The sequence below is a fragment of the Lynx rufus genome, unplaced genomic scaffold (assembly GCF_022079265.1).
Source record: "Lynx rufus isolate CCGP_SWC_20201006 ecotype Redwood Valley unplaced genomic scaffold, mLynRuf1.p SCAF_2, whole genome shotgun sequence".
In the NCBI taxonomy this organism is placed as follows: Eukaryota; Metazoa; Chordata; class Mammalia; order Carnivora; family Felidae; genus Lynx; species Lynx rufus.
The window spans coordinates 2831611-2854296 of record NW_025814834.1 but is presented as its reverse complement, the minus strand read 5'-3'; the positions used below and the strand labels follow the sequence as shown (position 1 = coordinate 2854296).

General features: G+C 53.9%; 1 protein-coding gene across 2 annotated transcripts; it reads right to left on the bottom strand.

The window, feature by feature from the left end:
- Positions 1-19959: 19959 nt before the first annotated feature.
- HES6 (hes family bHLH transcription factor 6) lies at positions 19960-21711 on the bottom strand. 2 transcript variants are annotated; one of them, XM_047083794.1, is made up of 5 exons: positions 21577-21711; positions 21416-21502; positions 21216-21297; positions 20556-20996; positions 19960-20283 (listed from the first exon to the last, which is right to left on the bottom strand). In XM_047083794.1, exons 1-4 carry the CDS (start codon positions 21655-21657, stop codon positions 20572-20574), a joined length of 675 nt encoding a protein of 224 aa, XP_046939750.1. In that variant the 5' UTR covers positions 21658-21711; the 3' UTR covers positions 19960-20283; positions 20556-20571. The 2 variants fall into 2 exon arrangements, with proteins under 2 accessions (XP_046939750.1, XP_046939749.1); XM_047083793.1 differs by having other exon boundaries at positions 19960-20996.
- Positions 21712-22686: the final 975 nt, after the last annotated feature.

The window sequence follows — 22686 nt, the reverse complement described above, 5'->3', positions numbered from 1 at the left end:
ATCCTGCCTGGGGACTCACCCTCCCTTGCTGACTTTGAAGAAGCAAGTTGCCATGTCGTGAGCCACAGTAGAGGAGGACAGCAATAAGGAACTGAGGGTGGCTTCCGGGTGATGGCAAGAAACCGGGGCTTTCTAAAAATTTTTTTTTAAACGTTTTATTTATTTTTGAGGCAGGGAGAGACACAGCATGAACGGGGGAGGGTCAGAGAGAGAGGGAGACACGGAATCCGAAACAGGCTCCAGGTTCTGAGCAGTCAGCACAGAGCCCGACGCGGGGCTTGAACTCATGAACCGTGAGATCATGACCTGAGCCGAAGTCGGAGGTTTAACCGACTGAGCCACCCAGGCGCCCCTAGAAACCGAGGCTTTCAATCCAAGAACCCATAAGGCGATGAACGCTACCCACGGTTATCTGAGCTCGGAAGCAGATCCTTCCTAGTTGAGCCTCACGTGAGACCCCAGCCCGGGCCAACACATGACTGCAGCCTTGTAGAGGACCCAGCTGCGCCCAGACTCCTGACCTGTGGAAACTGCGGGATACTAGACGGGTGTGGTTTTATTTTTTTTTTTTAATTTTTTTTTTTCAACGTTTATTTATTTTTGGGACAGAGAGAGACAGAGCGTGAACGGGGGAGGGGCAGAGAGAGAGGGAGACACAGAATCGGAAACAGGCTCCAGGCTCTGAGCCGTCAGCACAGAGCCCGACGCGGGGCTCGAACTCACGGACCGCGAGATCGTGACCTGGCTGAAGTCGGACGCTTAACCGACTGCGCCACCCAGGCGCCCCTTATTTTTTTTTATTTATTTTTTTTTTTAGACGGGTGTGGTTTTAAGCTGCTGAGTTTGTTGTCATTTGTTAGGCAGCAGTAGATGCCTGACACACTGTCATCACCAAGTCCTCTCAGTTTCATCTTCTGAATGTCTTCTGGATCCACTCCCTGACCCCACCCCCGTCAAGTCTGTGTCACCAAATCACAGCCGCCTGTCAGGCTTCTCTCTTGGGGCTTCTCTCCATCCCTTGTACTTGTCTTTCTCTGTCTTGTCCCAGGGCATTTTCTCAGGTCCCCTGGCTTGAAATGTTCTCCTCGACCCCCTTCTCCTGGGTAAATTCCATTCATTCCTCAGATTTCAGCTGAGTCATCAATTCCTCAGGAAAACCTTTCTTGAGTGCCCCAAGCACCCTTTACAGCTGTTGTCATAGTTACAGTTTTACAGTCGTTTATGTCATCATTTCGTGGATGAACCGTATCTCCCGTCAGAATGTGAGCAGGTGAGGGGCGCCTGGGTGGCGCAGTCGGTTAAGCGTCCGACTTCAGCCAGGTCACGATCTCGCGGTCCGGGAGTTCGAGCCCCGCGTCGGGCTCTGGGCTGATGGCTCGGAGCCCGGAGCCTGTTTCCGATTCTGTGTCTCTCTCTCTCTCTGCCCCTCCCCCGTTCATGCTCTGTCTCTCTCTGTCCCAAAAAATAAATAAAAAACGTTGGGAAAAAAAAATTTAAAAAAAAAAAAAGAATGTGAGCAGGTGGAGGTCAGGAGCCATGTTTGGTCCTACACATAACTGTACCCTGAGCACCTGGCACGTAATAGGTGCTCGTATACATTGGTTGGATGAATGAACGAGTGAAAGACTATGTCCATTTTTGAAGTTCAAAGTGCATGACACAGCCTTCCTACCTCAGGAATATGAGGAAGGTTGGAGCCAAGAGTGACGCCCCCTGGGTACTTGCTCAGGACTGCCCAAGCCTACTTGACTATTTTGCTCTTAGAAAAAAATCATAACTTCGGATTTTAAGAACTTGAGCTGTCTAGAGACAAGGAAAGGGAGTACCTGATGTCCCAGGATGTTATCAGCTGCCTGTGTGGCCAATGATATTTTCCAGTTTGTGGCCACAATACCTCCCATCCCTCCTGCTCTTCTGAAATGTATCCCTGCCACCTTCCATCGAGAGGTAGGCTGTGAGTCGTCTCCCACGGCCCTGGGTGAGCTGTGACAGCTTTGACTTGTAGAGAATGGAAGATGGGCCGTTGTATGACTTCCAAGGCTAGGTCCTAAAAGGCCATGCAGCTTCTGCCTGATGCTCTGGAGACACTTGCTGGGGAGTCGGTCAGCGACTAAGGAGTTCAGCTGCTCCGGGGCTACCGTGCTGGAGAAGCCCCAGATGGGCGCTGTGTTCAGCGATGCCAGCCGAGCTCCCAGCCAATAGCCAGCCTTGGCTGCCAGCCTCGTAGGGTGAGTCATCGAGGACATCCATCCCTGAGGAAGCCTCAGATGACCCCAGCCCCGGCCAATATCTGACTATGACCTCGTGAGAGACCCCAAGCCAGGACTGCCCAGCTGAGCCCTTTGAGAATTCCCAACCCACAGAATCGCAAGCAAAGTAAGCAGTGTTTTTAAGCTGCTAAATTTAGGGGTAATCGATTACACAACAATAATACCAGGAAGAGGAGTTTGACGGGGAGTGCTGACACATCAAAAGGCCAAAACGTCACTTCTCGGCCTTTTGGCTAAGGTCAGGTGCAAAAACCCAAAACATAAGGGACTATCTTTGGGACCAGGTCAGCAGGTAACCAGAGGGGCCTGGAGAAGACTGTGGGAGGCCCCCCACCCCCGATGGGCCTGGAGGCTGTAAATGAGGGCTTCACAAAAAGTGAGGAAGGTGGAGGAAAGAAGACCATTGTTACGTACATTCAGCACAGCCGTTACCCACGATATTGTGGGAAATAGAAAATGTACCCAATGAACTGATGAATCTGGCTAAGGAGATTCCCAGGGAAAACACTGGAAGTGCCAAGTGCACAGACAGCAAGGATCTCGAGTGTCAAGCCCCCGCCCTTGTGGGATTCCTGACCCACAAAATATGAACAAAACGGAGTGATTGTTTTAAGCTGCGAAATGTGGGGGCCCTTACAAGGGCAGCCGTAAGAATTGAACAGCCTGATAACCACACCTGTTTTGTGCACTGTGACAGACGGCTTGGAAAATGAAAGACGGCTTGGAAACCACAAATAACCGTTGTCTTCCAGGGCGGTGGGAAGGATTTTATAGCAACCCTGGTTTGGGGAAGTTTGAATCAATGTCAGAAAAAGTCTCTCACCCTGTGAAAAAGTGATCGACTTTACTATTCCTATTGTGAAGAAGGGGAGGAGAACTTAGAACACCGGGTGCCTGTTGGGGGCCTGTCACTAGTTAGGTGCTTTGCATATGATAATTTGATCAAATCTCTTAGCCTTTTGAGGAAAGTAATGTTGCCTGTTGGGTAGGTCTGCAGAGGGCTCCCCTTGAATCTTCAGGTGAGAACCGATGAGCACGAGCACGTGAGTAAGATAAGCACCTAAGGCTGGGGGAAGGTCAGGAAGGAACAGGGTTAGTAATTCTCAAAGTTCACACCGGGCCAGAAATAGTTCCTGCATCTGCTAGCAGGAGAGGAACATGCTCAAAATACAAGGGACGTGTGTGTGTGTGTGTGTGTGGGTGTGGGTGTGGGTGTGGGTGGGTGCCTGAGTGCCTGTGTGGAGTGCACAGAAATGGTGAAAGGGCTGGCTGTCAGGGGGCCTGAACTGGACACCTTCTACCTGGGGCCTTTGAAGTCAGGTGTGGGGGCACCTGGGTGGCTCAGCCGGTTGAGCGTCCGACTCTTGATCTCAGCTCAGGTCACGATCCCAGGGTCTTGGGATCAAGCCTCGCATCGGGCTGTGCACTGAGCATGGAGTCCGCTTAAGATTCCCTCTCCCTCTCTTCTCTCCCCCACCCACACACACTCTCTCTCTCTAAAAGAGAAGAAAAAAAGTCAGGTGTGATTTTTAGATTCATTTTGGGGTAGAGGGCAGGGCACAATGGCATGAATAAGCCCCGTGTTCACAGCTCCGTAAGGAATGGAGAGGAGTTGGGTGGGTGGGTGGGTAGGACTCGAGGTCTCAAGTTAAGTTGGGGTCATTTCACAAGGGGTCCTAAAGGCAAAAAGGATGACTTTAACTCAGTGGGGGAGCCGCAGACCTTTTCACGATTAGAAAAATGTCAGTGTCCTTAGAAGGCAATGGAAGGGCACGTGCTCTCCTGCCTGCGCCCTCTGTCTGCAGACTGGAGCCATGTCACGGGAGGACAGACCCTTCTTTCAGGGCAGAAAGAAGCCCAGAAGCCTTGGAACCCCACCCACTTCATACTAGAAGGGAAATGTGGCCCACTCGGAACGCCCCTTTTCAGATTCACTCTGTTGGCTTTTCCTCATCTAAACGTTGACCTGCCCGAGGGCATGGTGCGGGACCTCCTTCGGTCTGCAATTTATTCACTTCCAAAACCGTCTTTATTAGTTCTTTGGCTTTAAATACGTCTGTGTTTTTTTTTTTTTAATTTTTTTTCAACGTTTATTTATTCTTTTTGGGACAGAGAGAGACAGAGCATGAACGGGCGAGGGGCAGAGAGAGAGGGAGACCCAGAATCGGAAACAGGCTCCAGGCTCCGAGCCATCAGCCCAGAGCCCGACGCGGGGCTCGAACTCCCGGACCGCGAGATCGTGACCTGGCTGAAGTCGGACGCTTAACCGACTGCGCCACCCAGGCACCCCAAATACGTCTGTGTTTTGATGGCACACCCGTGCATGTCTCTGGCCTTGGCTTCCTCTTGGAACTCGACATACCTGTATCCCCACCTGTCCACTCAGCAGCCCCACCTGGATGTCTAATGGGCATCTCAAATGATGCCATTTACAATATATGCCAAACACAACTCCTGCCTTCTCCCCAAAAACTGTTCACGCCAGTCTTTCTCAAATCATCTGCCCAGTGGCTCCTGCCCAACCTAGGCACCGGCCTCAGTTCCTATCTTTTCCTTACGCCATACGGCCAGTTCAGTAGGTGGATCTTACCTGTTCCACTTCCGCGATTCTTCCACATCCCATTTCTGTGACTGTGACCCCAGACCAAGCCCATTACAGGCATGCCTAATTTTATTGCGCTTTGCTTTATTGTGTTTCACAGATATTGCAGTTTTTACAAGTTGAAGGTTTTGGGCAACCCTGTGCCGAGGAAGCCGATTGGCACCATTTTCCGACAGCGTCTGCTCACTTTGTGTCTCTGTCGCATTTGGGTAATTCTCGCAATATTTCGAACTTGTTCATTATAATATTTGTCGTGGTGATCTGTCACCCGTGACCTCGGATGTGACTACTGTCATTGTCTGGGGACACCGCGAACCGCGCCCAGATAAGTCGGAAAACTGAATCGATAAATGTCCTGTGTGTGTCCTGTCTGCTTCCCCCGCCGGCCACTGCCTCGTCTCCACCTCTCCTCGGGCCTCCCTGTTCCCCGAGACACAACGATACTGCAATTAGGCCAGTTAACAGCCCTACGATGGCCTCTACGTGTCCAAGTGAAAGGAAGGGTCGCACGTCTCCCACTTTCAATCAAAAGCCAGACATGAGGAAGCTCGGTGAGGAAGGCCGGTGGAAAGCTGAAACAGGCCGGAAGTGGGGCCTCTCGCACCGAACGGTCGTCCAGGTTGTGAACGCGAGAGATGAGTTCTCGGGGAAATTAAAAGGGCCACTCCAGCGAACACACGGATGGTAAGAAAGCGAAACAGCCTTATTGCTGGTACGGAGAAGGTTTTGGTGGTCGGGATAGAAGACCCAGCCAGCCACAACGTTCCCGTAAGCCAAAGGCCAATCCAGACCAAGGCCCTGGCGCTCCTTGTGAAGGCCGGGAGGTGAAGAGGCTGCCGGAGGAAAGTCTGGAGTGAGCAGGGGTTGGTTCAGGAGAGAAGCGTGTCCGTAACACAGAAGTGCAAGTGTAAGGTGAGGCTGCGAGTGCTCGTGCCGGAGCTGCGGCAAGTGCTCCGGGAGACCCGGCAGGACGAAGGTGGGGGCGGCTGCCCTAAACAACAGACGGGCGGTGTGGACGGAGCGGCCTTCTGCTGGAAGGAAACATGATCGAGGGTTGTCACGTCGGAGAGCAGACGTCAACGCCTGGCTCCAGAGCCCCAGGGGACAGGCTCTCTTACCAGGGGCCGGTGCGACCGGGGACTTGACATTGATGCCAGTGCCCGTTCACCGTCCGGAAAATCCTGGGGCCCTTCAGAATTATGGGAAATATACTCCACCAGTGCTCCGTAGGCAGAATGGCACAGCCTGGATGAGCGCACGTCTGTTCACGACGTGGTTTTCCAAATATTTTAATCTCACTGTTGAGACCCAGGGCTCAGAACAAAAAAAGAGACTCCTTTCAAAATATTAGTGCTCACTGACAACGTACTGGGTCACCCAAGAGCTCCGATGGAGAAGGACAACGAGACGAATGCTGTTTTCCTGCCAGCTATCACAGAACCCATTCTGCAGCCCGTGCATCGGGGGGTCGTTTTGACTTTCAAGTCTTTACATTTCATGAGGCTACAAGTGTCATCGTGATTCCTCTGAGGGATCTGGGCAAGGTAAACCGAAACCCTTCTGGAAAGGATTCACCACTCTCTATGTTTTATATTGAGAACATTCACGATTCACGGGAAGAGGTCAAAATACCAACATTCACAAGAGTTTGGAAGAAGTTGATTCTAACCCACACGGACAACATGGAGGGTCCAAGCCTCCCGTGGAGGAAGTCGCTGCCGATGGGGTGGAAACAGCAAGAGAACCAGAATTGCAAGCGGAGCCTGATGATGGGACTGAATGTGTGGCCGCGGTCTTGGGGGAAATCTTGAACGGAGGAGGAGTTGCTTCTTGGGGAAGTGGTTTCTTGAGGCGGAATCTGCCGCCGGTGACGATGCCGTGAAGACTGTTGACGTGACCACAAAGGATCTGGAAGATGCATACACTTAGCTGATAGAGCCGTGGCTGTGTTTGAGAGGACGGACTCCGGTGTCGAACGATTCCTACTGTGCGTAAAATGGCGTCAAACGGCATCACGTGCCACAGAGAAATCGTCCACGAAAGGAGGAGTCACTTGATGTACCAGACCAACCTCGTTGTTGACTAATTTAGGAAACTGTCACAGCCACCAAGCAGCCGTGAGCATCGAGGCAAGATCTTCCTCCAGCGAGAGGATTCTGACTCACTGAGAGCTCAGATGATGGTTAGCATTGTTTAGCAATAAAATACGTTTGGACTCAAGTCTGTACATTCCTGTAGACATGAAGCTGTTAACACACCTGACACACGACAGTGTCGTGTAAACACAACTTTCATGTGCACCAGGAGACCAGTGAGCTCACTGGACTCACTTCGCTGTGATATTTGCTTTACTGTGGTGATCTGGAAGCGAACCCCCAAGATCTCTGAGGCATGACTGCGTTTTCCTGAGGCAAATCACGCTGCCTCCTCTCTGTTAGACTCTTGTCCTCCTACAGTTGATTTTCCAGAAAGGGAGAGAGATCATTTTAAAACATAACTTCGCCCACTGCCCTCCCCTGCTTTAAGTCTCTCGATTGCTTCCCATTTGCGTAGCATAAAATCCAAATTCCCTGCTATGCTTATGAGGCCCTCCATTGTCTCACTGGGCATTGGCATGAGTACCTCTGACCTTGGGAGTTTCAAACCTTGACTGTGGCCCTGACCCCTGGGCTCCTCCCTTTCTCCAGGATGCAGCGGGCTCTGTGGACCTCAAGACTGGGCCCTCGTTCTCTTTGATTAGAACAACTTTTTCCTGCTCCTCAAATGGCTGCCCCCCCTCCCAGGCCCCAAACTCAGCTCAGAGCTCACTTCCTCAAAAGGATTTTCTGGACCTCATCTCAGGCACGGAGATGAGCCATACACGTCTTACTTATTGATATATTTGACTTTTCACAAGTGAGACTTGATTGAGCATTTTCTGAGACCATTTAACCAGGAAAATAAATGTACTAGGAAACTCTTACACCTTATCCACTTAAGACACTGATAAATATGTCACCATAATTCACTTTTTAGATAAAAAATATTTTTATTACTTTATTTCCACCCAGTACCTAATTTTCTGCTATTTGTAATGGTCGATTTCTTTGATTCTTTTTTTTTAGGAAACTTTTTTTACTGAAATCCACACTGAATCCAAGTATATTCCTTGATGAAGTCTCACAAAGTAAATACACCCACCGACGAGGACTCAGATCGCAACACGGAATATCTCCTGCGCCCAGAAACCACTTCAGTCACGACGTCCCACGGTTGGCACTAGGGCCACGGCTTCATTTGGTGGGGGTTTGAACCTCATATAAATGGAATCACGCAGTGCGCGCTCTTCCGACCCGGACTTCTTTCGCTCAGCACCATGTAGGTGAGACTCATGTGAACTGTTAGCAGGCGGACCTGACCTTGTCTTCTCACTGTGTGATAATCCCTGGTGTGGATGCAGGTTCCTTACGAACATGTTCTGGCATCTGTGAACAGCTGAGTCGTATCCAGTCTGAGGCTCTAACAAACACTACCGGTAGGAACATCCCAAAGTGTGTCTTTTGGCGAACACTGGCACCCATCCGCAATGGCACATGCCCAGGGATTGGAATCCTGGGCCTGGGGGTGTTTACATTCAGTTCAGTTCATACTTTCCTTAGTTGATTTTTTTATTGTGGTAAGATATACCTAACAGCAAATGTATCATTTTAGCCATTTTTTTTAAAAGCTTTTTTGTTTTTATTTATTATTGAGAGACACAGAAAGAGCATGAGCATAGGAGGGACAGCGAGACACAGAATCCAAAGCAGGTTCCAGACTCTGAGCTGTCAGCACAGAGCCCGATGTTGGGCTCGAACCCACAAACCACGAGATCATGACCTGAGCTAAAGTCAGAGGTTTAACCCGCTGAGCCACCCAGGTGCTGCCTTTTGCCTCTGTTCGAAAACCCACATTAAAAACACATCCAAAGGGGGCACCTGGGTGTCTAAGTGGGTTAAGTTTCTGACTTCGGCTCAGGTCATGTTCCCACAGTTCGTGGGTTCCAGCCCCGAGTCAGGCTCTGTGCTGACAGCTCGGAGCTTGGAGCCTGCTTCGGATTCTGTGTCTCCCTCTCTCTCTCTCTCTCCTCCCCCGCTTACACTGTCTCTCAAAATAAAGAAACATTAAAAAAAAAAAAAAAAAAAGGAAATTAATCCGGCAATTCTCTCCAACTGAAAATAAGTAGTAAACTTTGGAAATATTATTGTTTGTTTCCATTAAACCTGGTTAAGTAAAATCATCAATTGGTTTTATATAAATAAAATATTTAAACTTCAAAATATTTTTAATTTTAATATGCCTAGTTTAAAATTTTTCAACGGCTTTTCACCTACTTTATTGTTCTGCAAAAAAAATTAAGCACAAATTTGATTTTTCCTTTTGCTTTGTGCTCCAGTATTGCTAGGCAGGGTACTGACTGGTTGCCTCGGGGTGGGAGTGGGGACTGTCTGAGGAGCATGAGAGAACTTTCTTACCGGTATCTCAGTAGGGTCTGAGTTACAAAACTGTACAGATTTGTCAAAACTCAGCAGATGTTCCCTTACAAGCAGGGCACTTCATTGTAAGTTTTGGGTCCAAAGGAAAAGACTGCGAATAACGGATGCTAGTTAATGTTGGAGGGGAATTTACTCTGAAGGCATCAAGAATAAAAATGGATTAACAGATGGCTGCCCAGATGTGATAAAAGTCGAGGAAGATGTCAACGGTACCGCTGGAAATTTCCATAATACAGTGTTGGGGCAGCTCCAGTCCTCTAGAATTTGCTGGTCCATCTGAGCGCTCTTCCAACTGGAGTTTCTCCGGGTGGAATGACTTGGGCAGATCTGGATACAACATCCTGAAGGAGAAGTGGGCAAACCTCCAGGGGCTCCATCAAGCCTTGGAGGAGACAAGGGGCAGAAAAGAGAATTTGGCCCCGGGCAAGGGGAGATCTGTGGTTTGCTCCCCAAATCGGGTGGGCCCTGCCCTCCCCCCCCCCCCACCAACCCCCTTTTGCCTCATTTTCCTTCCATTCTGTCCAGCACAGGCTGACAGAGGTGCTACTAAGGAAGTCGCGAGCCCTTTCTAGATTCCGTTTATTGCTCGCACAGACTATGGAAGGAAGAATGGCCGAAGGTGGCCAGCTCCCCGGGGCCGTTGTGCAGGGTGACACGGAAAAGAGGCCAGGTGAAAACATGGAAGCCCGGACGGCCCGCTGCTGGGGGCCGCTTCCCTCCCTGGCCAAGCTCCTGCCCTGCCCGTCGCATCCCACGAACAGCAGGAGGGGTGTTGTCAAGCCTTGGATCCATCTGTGGTTCGAGCCTTGCCTGAGTGGCCTATGCGGGTCCATGCGGGCTGCCAGGGCCCTCCACTTCCTTCTCGGGTTTCCTTCGTGCTCCCGCACTCCCAACACCGTACCTTCAGGGACCTCTGGAGGTGTAGACGGGGCACCCAACCTGGCTCTGAGGGAAACACAAATACCTGGTAAGCCTGAGAAAAGATGCCCCACGTCACTCAGGAAATGGGAGTGAGAAACAATCAGATGCCTTGGAAAGGCTTACAGGGAGCGATGCAGACAATCGCTTTGAGCTTTTTTTTTTTTATTTTTTTTTTTATTTTTTTAACATTTATTTATTTTTGAGACAGAGAGAGACACAGCATGAACGGGGGAGGGGCAGAGAGAGAGGGAGACACAGAATGGGAAACAGGCTCCAGGCTCTGAGCCACCAGCCCAGAGCCCGATGCGGGGCTCGAACTCGCGGACCGCGAGATCGTGACCTGAGCTGAAGTCGGACGCTTAACCGACTGAGCCACCCAGGCGCCCCAAGCTTTTTTTATTTTTGATGTCTATTTCTTTTGAGACAGAGAGACAGAGCATGCATGCGTGAGCACAAGCATGGGAGGGGGAGAGAGAGAGAGAGAGAGAGAGAGAGAGAGAGAGAGAGAGAGAATCCCGAGCAGGCTCGGAGCTGCCAGCGCAGAGCCCACGTGGGGCTCGATCTGCCGAACGGACAGATCATGACCTGAGCTGAGCTGAAGAGTCTCATGTCTAACCGACAGAGCCACCCAGGTGCCCAGACAGAAAACTTTTTAAATTAGTGCACCTCTGGGGCACCTGGGCGGCTCCGTTGGTTAAGGGTCTGACTCCTGGTTTCGGCTCAGGTCATGATCTCACGGTTTCGTGAGTTCAAGCCCCGAGTCGGGCTCTGTGCTGGCAGCGGCCGATCCTGCTTGGGATTCTCTCTCTGCCCCTCCCCCCGCTCATGCTGTGTCTCTCTCAAAAACAAATAAACTTTAAAAAAAACTATCTAAAAACAAACTTTTTAAAATTAGCGTACCTCTTGCCACTGCACTCTCTATGTACACTTTCAGAACTTAAGGACTGTGTTATTCCAATGCTATTTAAGCTGTTCCAGAACACACAGGAATAAAAGCAAGACTCCCAGGGCGCCTGGCTGGCTCAGTCGGTGGAGCCTGCAACCCTTGATCTCAGGGTTGTGGGCTCGAGCCCCATGTTGGGTGTCGAGATTACTCAAAAATAAAATCTTAAAACAAACAAACAGCAAGACTCCCAATCTTTTCAGAGGGGCAGCTTAACACAGACACCCAAATCAGGAAGACCGCACATACAAAAAAACCACAGAGCAATACCTCGTAGGAATTCTGATGCAAAAAAATCCTACAAAACACTGTGGGAAAGGTAAAACTCTGCAGATAGTGAAAAAGATCGTGACTGTGAGACACTGCGGGGAGGGAGAGATGAACAGGCAGGGCACAGGATTTTTAGGGCAGTGACACTGCTCTGTATCGTACTCTGTGGTGGACATACTACGTGCCCGACATTTGTCCCAACCCAGAGAATGTACAGCACCTAGAGTGAACCCCAGTGTCACCTAGGGACTTTGGGGGATAATGATGGGTGGGCTCATCGACTGCAACAAACGGACCACTCGGGTGGGGGATACTGATCAGGGGGTAAGTCGTGTGTGTGTGGGAACAGGGGTACATGGGAAATCTCTATCTTCTGCTCGGTTTTGTTATGAACTCCAAACTGCTCTAAAAAAAATCAAGTCTATTAAAAGAATCCTACATAAAATTATATACAAACCAAATTCAGCAAGACCTTGACCCCATTAAGACGATTCTACAGTTGGGTGAAAACCAGAAGCATGGCTCATTATGGATGAATCCAAACACAAAATACTCCACATTGACAGGCAAAAGGGCGAAAATAAGAAAACATGTGATTATCTCCACAGATGCCAATGGCACCCACTAAATTCAATATTCTTCCCTTAAACTTTTTTTAAAAAAATTTTTTTTAATGTTTTTATTTATTTTAGACAGAGAGAGACAGAGCATGAGCGCGGGAGGGGCAGAGAGAGAGGGAGACACAGAACCCGAAGCAGGTCCAGGCTCCAAGCTGTCAGTACAGAGCCTGAGGTGCGGCTCAAACTCACAGACCGTGAGATCATGACCTGAGCCGAAGTCGGACGCTTAACCGACTGAGCCACCCATGCGCCCCTAAACAAACTTTTTTTCATGGTAGTAAATCAGTGAAATAGGGATGTCTGCCACTAAAGGCAGTGTAGATGGGACAGGCGCCTGGGTGGCTCAATTAAGCGTCCGACTTCGGCTCAGGTCATGATCTTGGGGTTTATGGGTTCGAGCCCCACATGGGGCTCTGTGCTGACGGCTCGGAGCCTGGAGCTGCTTCAGGTTCTATGTCTCCCTCTCTCTCTGCCCCTCCCCCTGCTCGTGCTCTGTCTCTCTCTCAAGAATAAACATAAAAAATAAAAAATAAAGACAGTGTAGAAAACTCCCCTCCTCTGCTGAAGGCGGAAGTGTAACGCAGACAGTTTTTCAGGGCAATGATCTGACAATTTCAACGACATACCATTTGCCCGGCCACTTTAATTCTAGAAGCATGTGCAAAGTACACAGGATGTTCGCTGAGTACCGGTCTTGGAGAAACCTCGGAAACCCTCTCTACACCCTTGGTGAGGTTAATGTGGGCAAGAAGGCTCTGCCCCAGGCCACGTGGTGGGCCAGGGGGGCCCCGTGAGGGAGGGGCTTTTCCTCTTCACTACTGTGTCCCTGGTGCCGAGGACAGTGCTTGCTTGGCACGCAGCGGGGGCATGGTCCACAGCGCTGAATAGACGATCCTACTGTTGGGTTAAAAAAGTTGCAGAATCGTATGTACAGAATGGTCCCATTGGCAGAAAAAGAAAAAGACATTTTTCCCAGATATATATGCTTGCAGATGCATGGGAAGGATCAAAGAGGTCACCCAAGAAATTGTTAACCGTGGGGACTCCTGGAGAGAGGGAGGAAGGTATGGGGCAAGAAGAGAGAAGGAGGACCCAGACTGTCCACGGCAGGCCTTCTGTAATGCTTGCCTTTTCCTGGGGGTGTGTATTGCTTTTAAAATAAAAATCTAGTTTGGGAACAGTTACTTAACCTATCTGAGCCTCAGTTTCCTCATCTGTAAAACGGAGAGTAGTAAGAAATACCTCCCCCAGAGGGTCACCGTGACATGTGAGGAACGGACAAGATCACGCACAAGAGTCTCCTGGTACCTGCTGTTAATGAACATATGGTATTGCTGTTATTACTGAAAGAAATACAGAAAAAACAAGGAACATTTTTTTCTTAAGTGTATTTATTTTGAGAGAGAGAGAGAGCACGAGAGCAAGCAGGGGAGGGAAAGGAAGAGCGGGAAAGGCAGAGAGAGAGAGAGAGAGAGAGAGAGAGAGAGAGAGAGAGAGAGAGACTGGGAATCCAAGCAGGCTCTGAGCTGTCAGCGCAGAGCCTGACTCGGGGCTCGCCCTCACGAACCACGAGATCATGACCTGAGCCGAAACCAAGTCAGACGTTCAACCGCTTAACCGACGGAGACCCCCACGAGCCCCAAGGAGCACCTGTTACAAGACTGTAGGGACCCAGCTGCACCGGCCCTGGAACTGGCCCCACACGTCCCACTTTCGGCCTTTGCACTTGCTACTTCCTCTCCCTGGAACGTTCCTTCTCAGGAGAGCTGCCTGCTCCTTCCTTCACCTCATCCGTTCTCTGCTCGGATGAAACCTACCAGACAGGTGGCCTAACCAGCCTTCCTAAACCTGCACGCTGTTTCCACACCATTACTCCCCGGCCTCTCGACCCACTTTATGTTCTTCTTGGCCGGGAACACTGCCTGCCATATCGTGTGTTTTTGGTCTGTTTCCCTCATAACAGTATGAGCTTGAGAAGAAGCTTTATCTCCAGCAATGAGAATGATGCCTGACGAAGAGCAGGTATCCAACGAATACTGTGAAAGAATAAGTAAACGTTGTCTGAAATACAGCATCAAAAGAAACTTGAAAACCGCCTCTAGCCAGGGTGACCAGGAAAACCTTCCCAACCTTGAAGGCAACGGGAGAGGATTGCAGGGCGGTGGGGGGCAGCCGGTCCCACCCCAGGCAAGGGGGTGGGAGCAGAGAAGAGGGGCCTGGCGGTGGGGCTCCGAGCGGACCCCTGGGAGTCATGCGCCTCCCACACTTTGCTAATCTGCAGGGTCGGGCTTTTGAAGGACCGAAGTTCAGGAGGTAAGACTGGGTGTGGTTTTCTTAAGGACCATTCCCATTCTCCAGGTGGGAGGTAAGAACCTGAAATAAGAATGTGGCAGCAGGGACAGCGGGGACAAGGAAGATGCAAACTCATTCACTCATGCCTTCATTAGCGCTATTAACAAGGGAGAATTGATGGCTCCTGGACAATTGCGTGGGGTGGGGGGGCTGAAGGACGAGGAGGTGTCTCCCTGTCAGGGGTCTGCCCTGGGTGGTTGAGGAACACGACAGGAGGCACGGGTTTTGCAGGAGAGCAGAGCTCAGGTTGCACTTGCTGTGTCTTTAGAACCTGTGGGGTGTCGAAAGGCAACAGCCAGGGGCATCTGGATAAACCCCACGAGAGCTCTAGAGAGCCCAGCTGGGCCGAAAGTCAAGTGTGGACTCAGCCACACGGGAGGGAACGCCACAGGGATCATACGGATTGTAGTCTAGAGATAAGTGGGCTACAGAAAGGGACACAGGACACGGCAACACTTAAAGGGTGGGCTGACAGCTGTCTCGGATCTGAGAAGGAAGGGTTGAAGAGGAAGCAAGAACACGAGACCCGGCCGGGGGTTTTAAAAAGCATGAGGTTACCGTCAGTGTTAAATGCTGCAATATTTAGGCAGAAGAAAACTAAAGGGTCTACTTGGCAGTAAGGACTTCCTCAGAGACTTCTAGAAGTTTCCAGTACAGTGATGGGAAATGTAGACCGAGGTGAAATTCTGTGATAAGCAAGCAGGTGAGGCAGTGAAGACAATGAGAACAGAAGTTATTTTCAAGAAACTGGGCTGTGAAGGAAACTAGGACAGTGATTACGTCCCAGCGAGGTCTAACAAGTTCGGCTGGAGAGAGTGGGTAAGACAGAAGGTAGGAGCTTAAGGTTTGGGAGCCAGCTCGACGGTGAGGGGTGACAAGGTCCACGGAATGCTTACTGACTTGGATGTCTAAGGGCATGTAGCAGATTTCCGAGGTCAAGGCGGGGCAGGATCCGGAGGGGCAAGAAGACGGTACCCCTAGTGTCATCTGCTGATGGCAGATGGACAGCGAGGCAACGACAACGACGCGGCAGCGCAGGTCTAGCCGGGTAAGATGCCTGGGTGCTGCCACGACAATCCAGGAGGCCTCTCGGTCACCAGTTTAAAACCTTATCGCTTCTAGACCCATCTAAACCCAAGGACAGACATTAATAATCTGATAAGCTCTGGGCTTCCCCGGTTGCTCTCAAAAGCGATGCCACTGTCTACCTCTGGGCAGTGTGCGGTGGCCAGCGGCTCGCCGTGGGCTCTCGGCCGTCTTTAGAGAATGCAAGGGTCCACGGCAGCAGGGGTCCGGTCAGTGTGTCTCGGACCGCAGCACACAACAGGTGCTCGCCCAGCGCAGGCGGAGAGTGAAGGCTGCGCGGAGCCGGGGCTCGGTCTCCGGCACCGTCAGCAAGGCTCGTGTCCCCCTCCTCAACAAACCTGCTTCCGTTCCACAGCCTGGAACGACCCCCTCCTTCTCGACCCCCGTCGCTGGTGGCTTTGGCTGCTCTTTCAATACCCCCGGCCTCCCGGGACCCGCGGCGGTCGGCGACCCCGGGCGGCGGCCCGCGCAGCGACTGCCCGGCCGGCCGAGACGCCCTTGGCCTTCGCGTCCACACGCGGACGCGCGGCTCGAGCTGCGGGGCGCCGGCGCCTGCCTCGCGTCCTCTCTTGGCGCCAGGGCTGCCGACGGGACGGCACTCCGGACGCGACCGGCCACACGGCCACTTACCCGGCGGCGCGAGGATCCTGGCCGGCACCTGGGTCGGGACGCTCGCCGGGAGGGGCGTGGCCTCCGGGCCCGCAGGCCTCTGGGAGTCGCGGTCCCGGCTCAGCCTGCAGCGGCCTCGCGGAAGGGGAAGTGGAAGGACGAGAACTACATCTCCCAGGAGGCTCCTCGGTCGCCTCGGGCGGGGCGGGGCCGGGGGCGCGGCCAAGGTCTCGGCCCCCAGGCCCAGCGAAGAAAGCCTCCAGAAAGCCTGGGAAAAGTCCCCGGAGTTCCTCCCAGTCCGTGCGGCGTGTCCGAGAGCTGCGCGCCGTGGGAGTCCGGCCCGAGACCCCCGGAGCTCCGCTCGCTCATTCCCAAATCAGGCCGCTTTCCCCCGCGCTCGGCGCTGAGCGAGACTGGCCGCACCCCCGCTCTCAGGTTGCTCTCCAAGGCCCGAGGCCAGAGCAGAACTGCGGGAGGGAGGATCCGCGGAGGCAGCTGGTCTCTGGTCCGGCCTTGAAGGCCACTGCCAGACGCCCCACATGGGAGTGGGGAGGCGAGTTAGCCCCGCTGCCCAAGTCCAGGTTAAAGGTGAGATGAGGGTGCCTAGCCCTCTGCCGGTGGAAAGATGACGGTTGGAAACTGGAGTTTGGAGTAGGGCTCATGCACTTGATTGAGTGGAGGGGAGGTGACAGGAAAAGAGTGTGGCTTGTATAGGTTATCGTCCATAGTCAATGGGGTGCCGTGAAGGGGCAACGACTGGCGCAGTGACGGTGCGTTTGGGGCTGAGAGTCGGCTGTGCTCTGGCTATGGTTTGTGATGCGCATCTGACGTCTGAGTGGAGGTGTTGAGTGGACCTGAGGATAGAGGGGCCGACAAGGATAGAGATGGGCTTTGCATCAAGGGCACACGATGGAACAAGCCAAATGGGCCAGGGCAGGGGTGACAGGGAAGGACACAGAGTCCTGAACGTGTATGCCCTCATTCAGAGGTTGGTCAGCAAAGGAGACTGAGGATGGCCAGTGACAGCCTGAAGGATTGGGGGTTTTTGAAGTGGACTTTCGGGAGGGAGGGAGTGATAACCCAGGAGGAGTGCTTCACTGGAGGAAGGTTGAGCAAGCTGAAACTTGAGACAGAATCCCCGGGTCTGGAAATGCTCGCTGGAGATCTTGGCCAGGGCAGGTTCCTTGGAGCGGAGGGGAAGAACGGCCTGACTGCAGAGGAGAGAAGGGGAGTGAGGTGCAGAAGTGGAGACAGCTAGTGTAAACAGTGCTTTTAAGGAATGTTGCTTTAGAGCGGAAAAACGAGGCAGAGCCTAACCAGGGATGGCAGGTCCAGGGGGATTGTGTCTCCTCTTTCTCCAGACGGAGAGATTACAGCTTTGTAGAATGATCCAGAGGGAGGAGGGATTAATGATGCATTAGAGCCCCTGAGAGGTCGGAGGGGACCGAATCCAACGGCTGCGTGGAAGGCTGGCACCACACCGTGTCTTGATGGAAGGTAGAGCGCCTGGGCAGAATAATGGTCCCCCAAACATGTCCGTGTCGTCATTCCCAGAAACTGTGAGTGTGTCACCTTACATGGCAAAAGAGGTGTTGCAAACCTGATTAAGGACTGAGGGCCCTGAGACAGGGCGAGTCTCCTGGATTGTCCAGGTGGGCCCAAATATCATCATGAGGTTCCTTCAAAGTAGAAGGAAGAGGGAGGCACAAAGGCAGATGCATTGTTACTGGCTTAGAAGCTGGAGGAAGGGGGCCACCAGCCAAAGAATGTCGGTGGCCTCTGAAGCAGGAAAAGGAAAGGAAACGGATTCACTTTCGAGCCTCCAGAGGGGATGTAGCTGTTCTGAAAGCACTAGCCTCTTCTTCAGCCTCGTGAGTCCTGTGGCCTAGTGAGTCCAGGGCCTCTGGGAGAATGTGACAAGTGTGCATATGAGAGGAAGGAGTTGATGCTTCAAAACAGTCCCCCCTCAATGGCATCAGAGCTCATCACAGTGGCCTTTGTGTGCTGCTAGAAGCCACATGCAACAGAGGTTTTGCAGGGGGACCTGCTCTCCATCTGTGTCTCTGTGGACACCTCCTATGTCAGTTTGTCTGGGACAGCTAAAATAATCCCAGGAATAATGTTCCCATCCCTCTTGAGACCTCTCCTATGGACCTGCCTCTCCGACCCCATCCCACCAACTCATCCCCAGTCGCTAAAAATAAGGTGCATCTAAACTGTGCAGCCACTCTGGAAAACAGTAGGGAGGTTCCTCAAAAAATTAAAGACAGAACTACCCTACGACCTAGGAATCGCACTACTAAGTATTTATCGAAGGGATACAGGCATGCTGTTTTGAAGGGATACGTGCACCCTGATGTTTATACCAGTGCTATCAACAGCAGCCAAAGTATGGAAAGAGCCCAGATGTCCATCGATGGATGAATGGATAAAGAAGATGTGGTATTATATGCAACGGAGTATTACTCGGCAATCAAAAAGAATGAAATCTTGCCGTTTGCAACTACATGAGTGGAACTGGAGGGTATTATGTTAAGTGAAATTAGTCATTCAGAGAAAGACAAAAATCCTATGAGTTCACTCATAGGAGGACTTTAAGACACAACAGATGAATGTAAGGGGAGGGAAGCAAAAATGATATAAAAACAGGGAGGGGGACAAAACCTAAGAGACTCTTAAATATAGAGAACAAACAGAGGGTTACGGGAGGGGTTGTGGGAGGGGGAATGGGCTAAATGGGTAAGGGGCACTAAGGACTGTACTCCTGAAATCATTGTTGCACTATGTGCTAACTTGGATGTAAATTAAAAAAATATATATATATATATATATTTGCGTAAAAATAAGGTGCATCTGGTTATGTAGGCTAGTGGCTGAGATCTGAGATTGAACCAGAGGGGAGCCAATGTGAACCCCCCTCCTGGTGGGCAGGACCTGTTGGGGGGCTTTTGTAAAAGGGCTGTTGAGAAAGATGTTCTTGAAGCAAAGGCGCACAACCAGAGAGGAGACCCAGGTGACACTCCTGAGTCGTCACACCTCAGCCCCAGTCTGGGCACTGGCAACCCCAGCTGCTTTGGGTCCTGGAGCAGGAGACGACTGAGTTGGGCTACCTGTGGAGTGACTGTCAGCTGACCACGTGCTATCTGCAGGCCCTGCCCCAGCCCAGGAGGGCAAGCTCCCCATTCCCCAACTGCCCATCCCATCGCCCTCCTTCCAAGGCTCCTGGCCTCTTGGGCGCAGTTTGATCTTCAGCCCAAGCTGCCCAGAGCCATGGCGCTTGGACTTCAAGCCATGCCCCGGGAGGGTCTCCGTGTCCCTGAACTGCCTGGCACCGGGGGCAGCTCCCTCTAGTCAGGAAGAGGGGCACCCCACGACCTAACACGGGAGACTGACGTCTGCATCATGCTTATGGATCCTGACACAGGTCTTTGAAAGCAACTTCCAAACCCCATGGCTAGGAAGTAGGAATGAGTTTATCCCTGGGAGCTCGTGTACCAGAGAATGGTCCCGGGACAGGCTGTTTCCCTGGTGCTTAGTTACTCTGGAGACAAACCCCATGCCGGCGGTATCCATCTCCCAGGGAGGTGGACGCACCATCCACTGTGAGAAGTCGCACGGGGGCCTCGTCTCCACCACCAGTCTACTCCTCACTTTGCTGACAAAGGGTGAGAGGTTTTAGAAACATCCACCGGCATTAGATACAAGAAAAATGCCCTTAGTCTAGTATTTACACATTAGACTCCGTGAAGACACCACATCAGTCATACTTCTGTAGGGTAACTAACTCTCCAAAATCCTTTATTTAATAAAACTGGAACATTTGTTGGTAACCTAATACACAAACTCCAAGTGTGATAAATGCAAGGCGTTCAGGGAGGCTTTGCTTCTGTCTGGCAGAGGACTGGCAATGCTGGGGAATGCACCTGCCTCCTGTGTCCTGAATGAAGTGGCAACTTCAAGCTTCTGCTCAGGCCAGGGCCGCCAGGGTCCGAGGTCTCCCTCTGTCCCCGACACTAGTGCCCGGCACGGAGGAGGGTTTCAGCACTTCTGCCCCCAGATCCACACAGTACCTGGGAAGGCTGGGCCACCTGCAGTCCTGGAGAACCGCGGTAGCTCTGTAGGATTCTCCCTGCGGCCTGCAGCTCCCACCCTCCACCCAACCCGGGGCTGGGGATCCCCAAGAGATACTCGCTTAAGAAACAGGGCTAGGGGCCTGAATGGGCTGGTCATCCTGGACTGCCCTGCAACCCACTCACTGGATGAGGAGGGCAGGCAGATCTGGGAGACATTCAGGCCCCTGCCCCCACCACATCTGTCCCCAGGGAGGCTGGAACAGAGCAAGGGAAGGCCACACCCACCCTTGCAAACCTGGGGCTGGCGTTAGTCACCAAGGCCTCCAGACGCTCTGGGCTATGCGAGCAGCGGTCAGGCTGCCCAGGGCTGCTGGCACCAAGTCTGGCCCTTCGGCAGGCGCTCGGCTCAGTTCAGCCTCGGGGGCCTCCTCCAGGTCGGAGCACAGGTCGTCCCCGGGGCCCGGGGGACTGGGCAGAGGGGACCCCAAGGCCCCTCCCGTGGGCCAGCCGCTTCGCCCAGGGGCTCCCGGAGACCCGGCCAGGGCGTCCCCCAGCAGATCCCGGAAGCTGCTGCCCTCGCGCAGAGGCATGGACTCGAGCAGGTGGTTGAGGAGTTCCGCGGCGACGGTGGCATCGATGGCCTGGCACGTGGACACGAACGTGTGCACCTCGTGCATGCACTGGATGTAGCCGGCCGCGAAGCGCTCGCTTGCTTCCGCCTGCAGCTGCTCGCGCTCTGCACCCGGGAGTGGGAGGGAGAGAGCGGCGCCCCGTCCGGTAAGCAGCGACTGCGGTGGCCAGGCCCGTCCCAGCCCGCGGGGACAGGGCTCACCCGGGAGACCCGGTGGAGCCCCGGGCGCGGGCTGTACCGGGGCGCCGGGCGGGGAAGACCCCATTCCGAGGCGGGGGCGGGCCGGGCGAACGCGCCCCGCCCGCGCGCCCCACCGCCACTCACCGCGCGCCCGGCCCCGCAGCGTGCCCTGCACGCGCCGCACCGTCAGCTCCAGCACCTCGGCGTTCTCCAGCTTGGCCTGCACCTGCGCGGGCGGGAGCGCCGGGGGGCGTGTGGGGGGCCGGTGAGGCCGGGCAGGGCCGCGCCCCCCGCTCTCCGCCCAGCAGCCCCCGGGCGCCCGCCGGCCCGCGCGCCCGTCTCACCTCGGCGCCCGCCAGCAGCAGCCGCAGCTCCTGAAGGCTCTCGTTGATCCGCGCGCGCCGCTTCTTCTCCACCAGGGGCTTCCGGGCCTGCGGGAAGCGGGCGACTGAGCCCAGGTCCCGGGCCTCCCGCCCGCCTGCCCGCCTGCGGCCCCGGCCCGCACCTTGCGGTCCCCCCGAGTCTCCCAGGCGTCCTCAAACTCTCGGCCCGCACGGTCCCGGCCGGGCGCCAGGGGCGGAGCCATGACCCGCACCGCCCAGAGCGCCGCAAGCGCGACGAGCGCCCGCGCCCCTCGCAGCGCGCCGCCGGGGCCGCCGCAGCCCTCGCTCCTTCGCGTCTTCCGCCGGCCGAGGCCCCGCCCCTTTTATAGCCCCTTATTTGCATTTCAATGCACGGATTGGCCGCGCGGCCCTGGAGCCGCCGGCTTCTAGGCGCGCCGCGGCCAATGGGAGCGGCGCGCTTTGTCCGGCCCCGCCGCCGGGGTCCACGGGCAGCTGGTGGGGCGTGGCCGGCGGGCGGGGCCCCCAGCCGGGCCTCCGCTCAACGCCAGCGGCTTGGGGCACCCGAGGGGGCGGTGACCCGGTGCGCTGTGACTGGGGGTGCGTTTGTTTTCCTCCCTACCTGAGCAGGGCCCCCAGGTCTGCTGTGCGTGGGAGCAGGAGCTCATTCGTGCATTCGCACTTGTCTTAGTTCGTGCAAGGTGCCTCCGGAGAGGAGCGCTCCTGCCCGAGTGTTGGGGTGCTAGATTGTGGAGGGCAGAACCACAGTCAAGGCCGCGGTCTCTGGACCTGGGAAGGTCTAAGGGTCCGGGTTGGGATAGCTGCGGAACCCCGGAGAGATAGAGACCCATGGGGTATTGGGGTTGGGAGCGGGCCCCAGGACTCCGTTGACTTTCTTGCGGAAGTGTGGGTCCCGACACAGCCCTCCGCCTTCGCGGGGATCCTAGTGGGGCGGGTCCGGCGACACCGCCCCTCCTCTTCGGGGCGCTCCTTCTCTGGTCACCCTTCCCCCGCTCCTTCTCTGGTACCACGCCCCCACCAGCCGCCCCTTCTTTTCTAATCATCATCGCTGTCCCCCTGAGCTCTCCATGTCCCCCTAATCGCCTTCGCTCCCCTGTCCCCCTCTGATCTCCCTGTCCTCCTTCCCAGGTCCCCCTCCCCACCCCCATACACACACCCTGCCCTGGTTCCCCGCCGCGCCCACTCTTCCTAGCCCTCCCCGCTCCTCGCCCGTCCTTCCCTGGTCCCCACTCTCGTTCATTCGTCCCGGCTTC

Excerpts from the sequence above, each read along its gene's own strand:
- HES6 (XM_047083793.1), bottom strand. The coding sequence starts at position 21,657 with ATGGCTCCGCCCCTGGCGCCCGGCCGGGACCGTGCGGGCCGAGAGTTT. Across the intron at positions 21,298-21,415 it reads TGCTGCTGGCGGGCGCCGAG|GTGCAGGCCAAGCTGGAGAA; the intron begins GTGAGACGGGCG and ends CCGCCCGCGCAG. Across the intron at positions 20,997-21,215 it reads GCTGCGGGGCCGGGCGCGCG|AGCGCGAGCAGCTGCAGGCG; the intron begins GTGAGTGGCGGT and ends TCCCGGGTGCAG.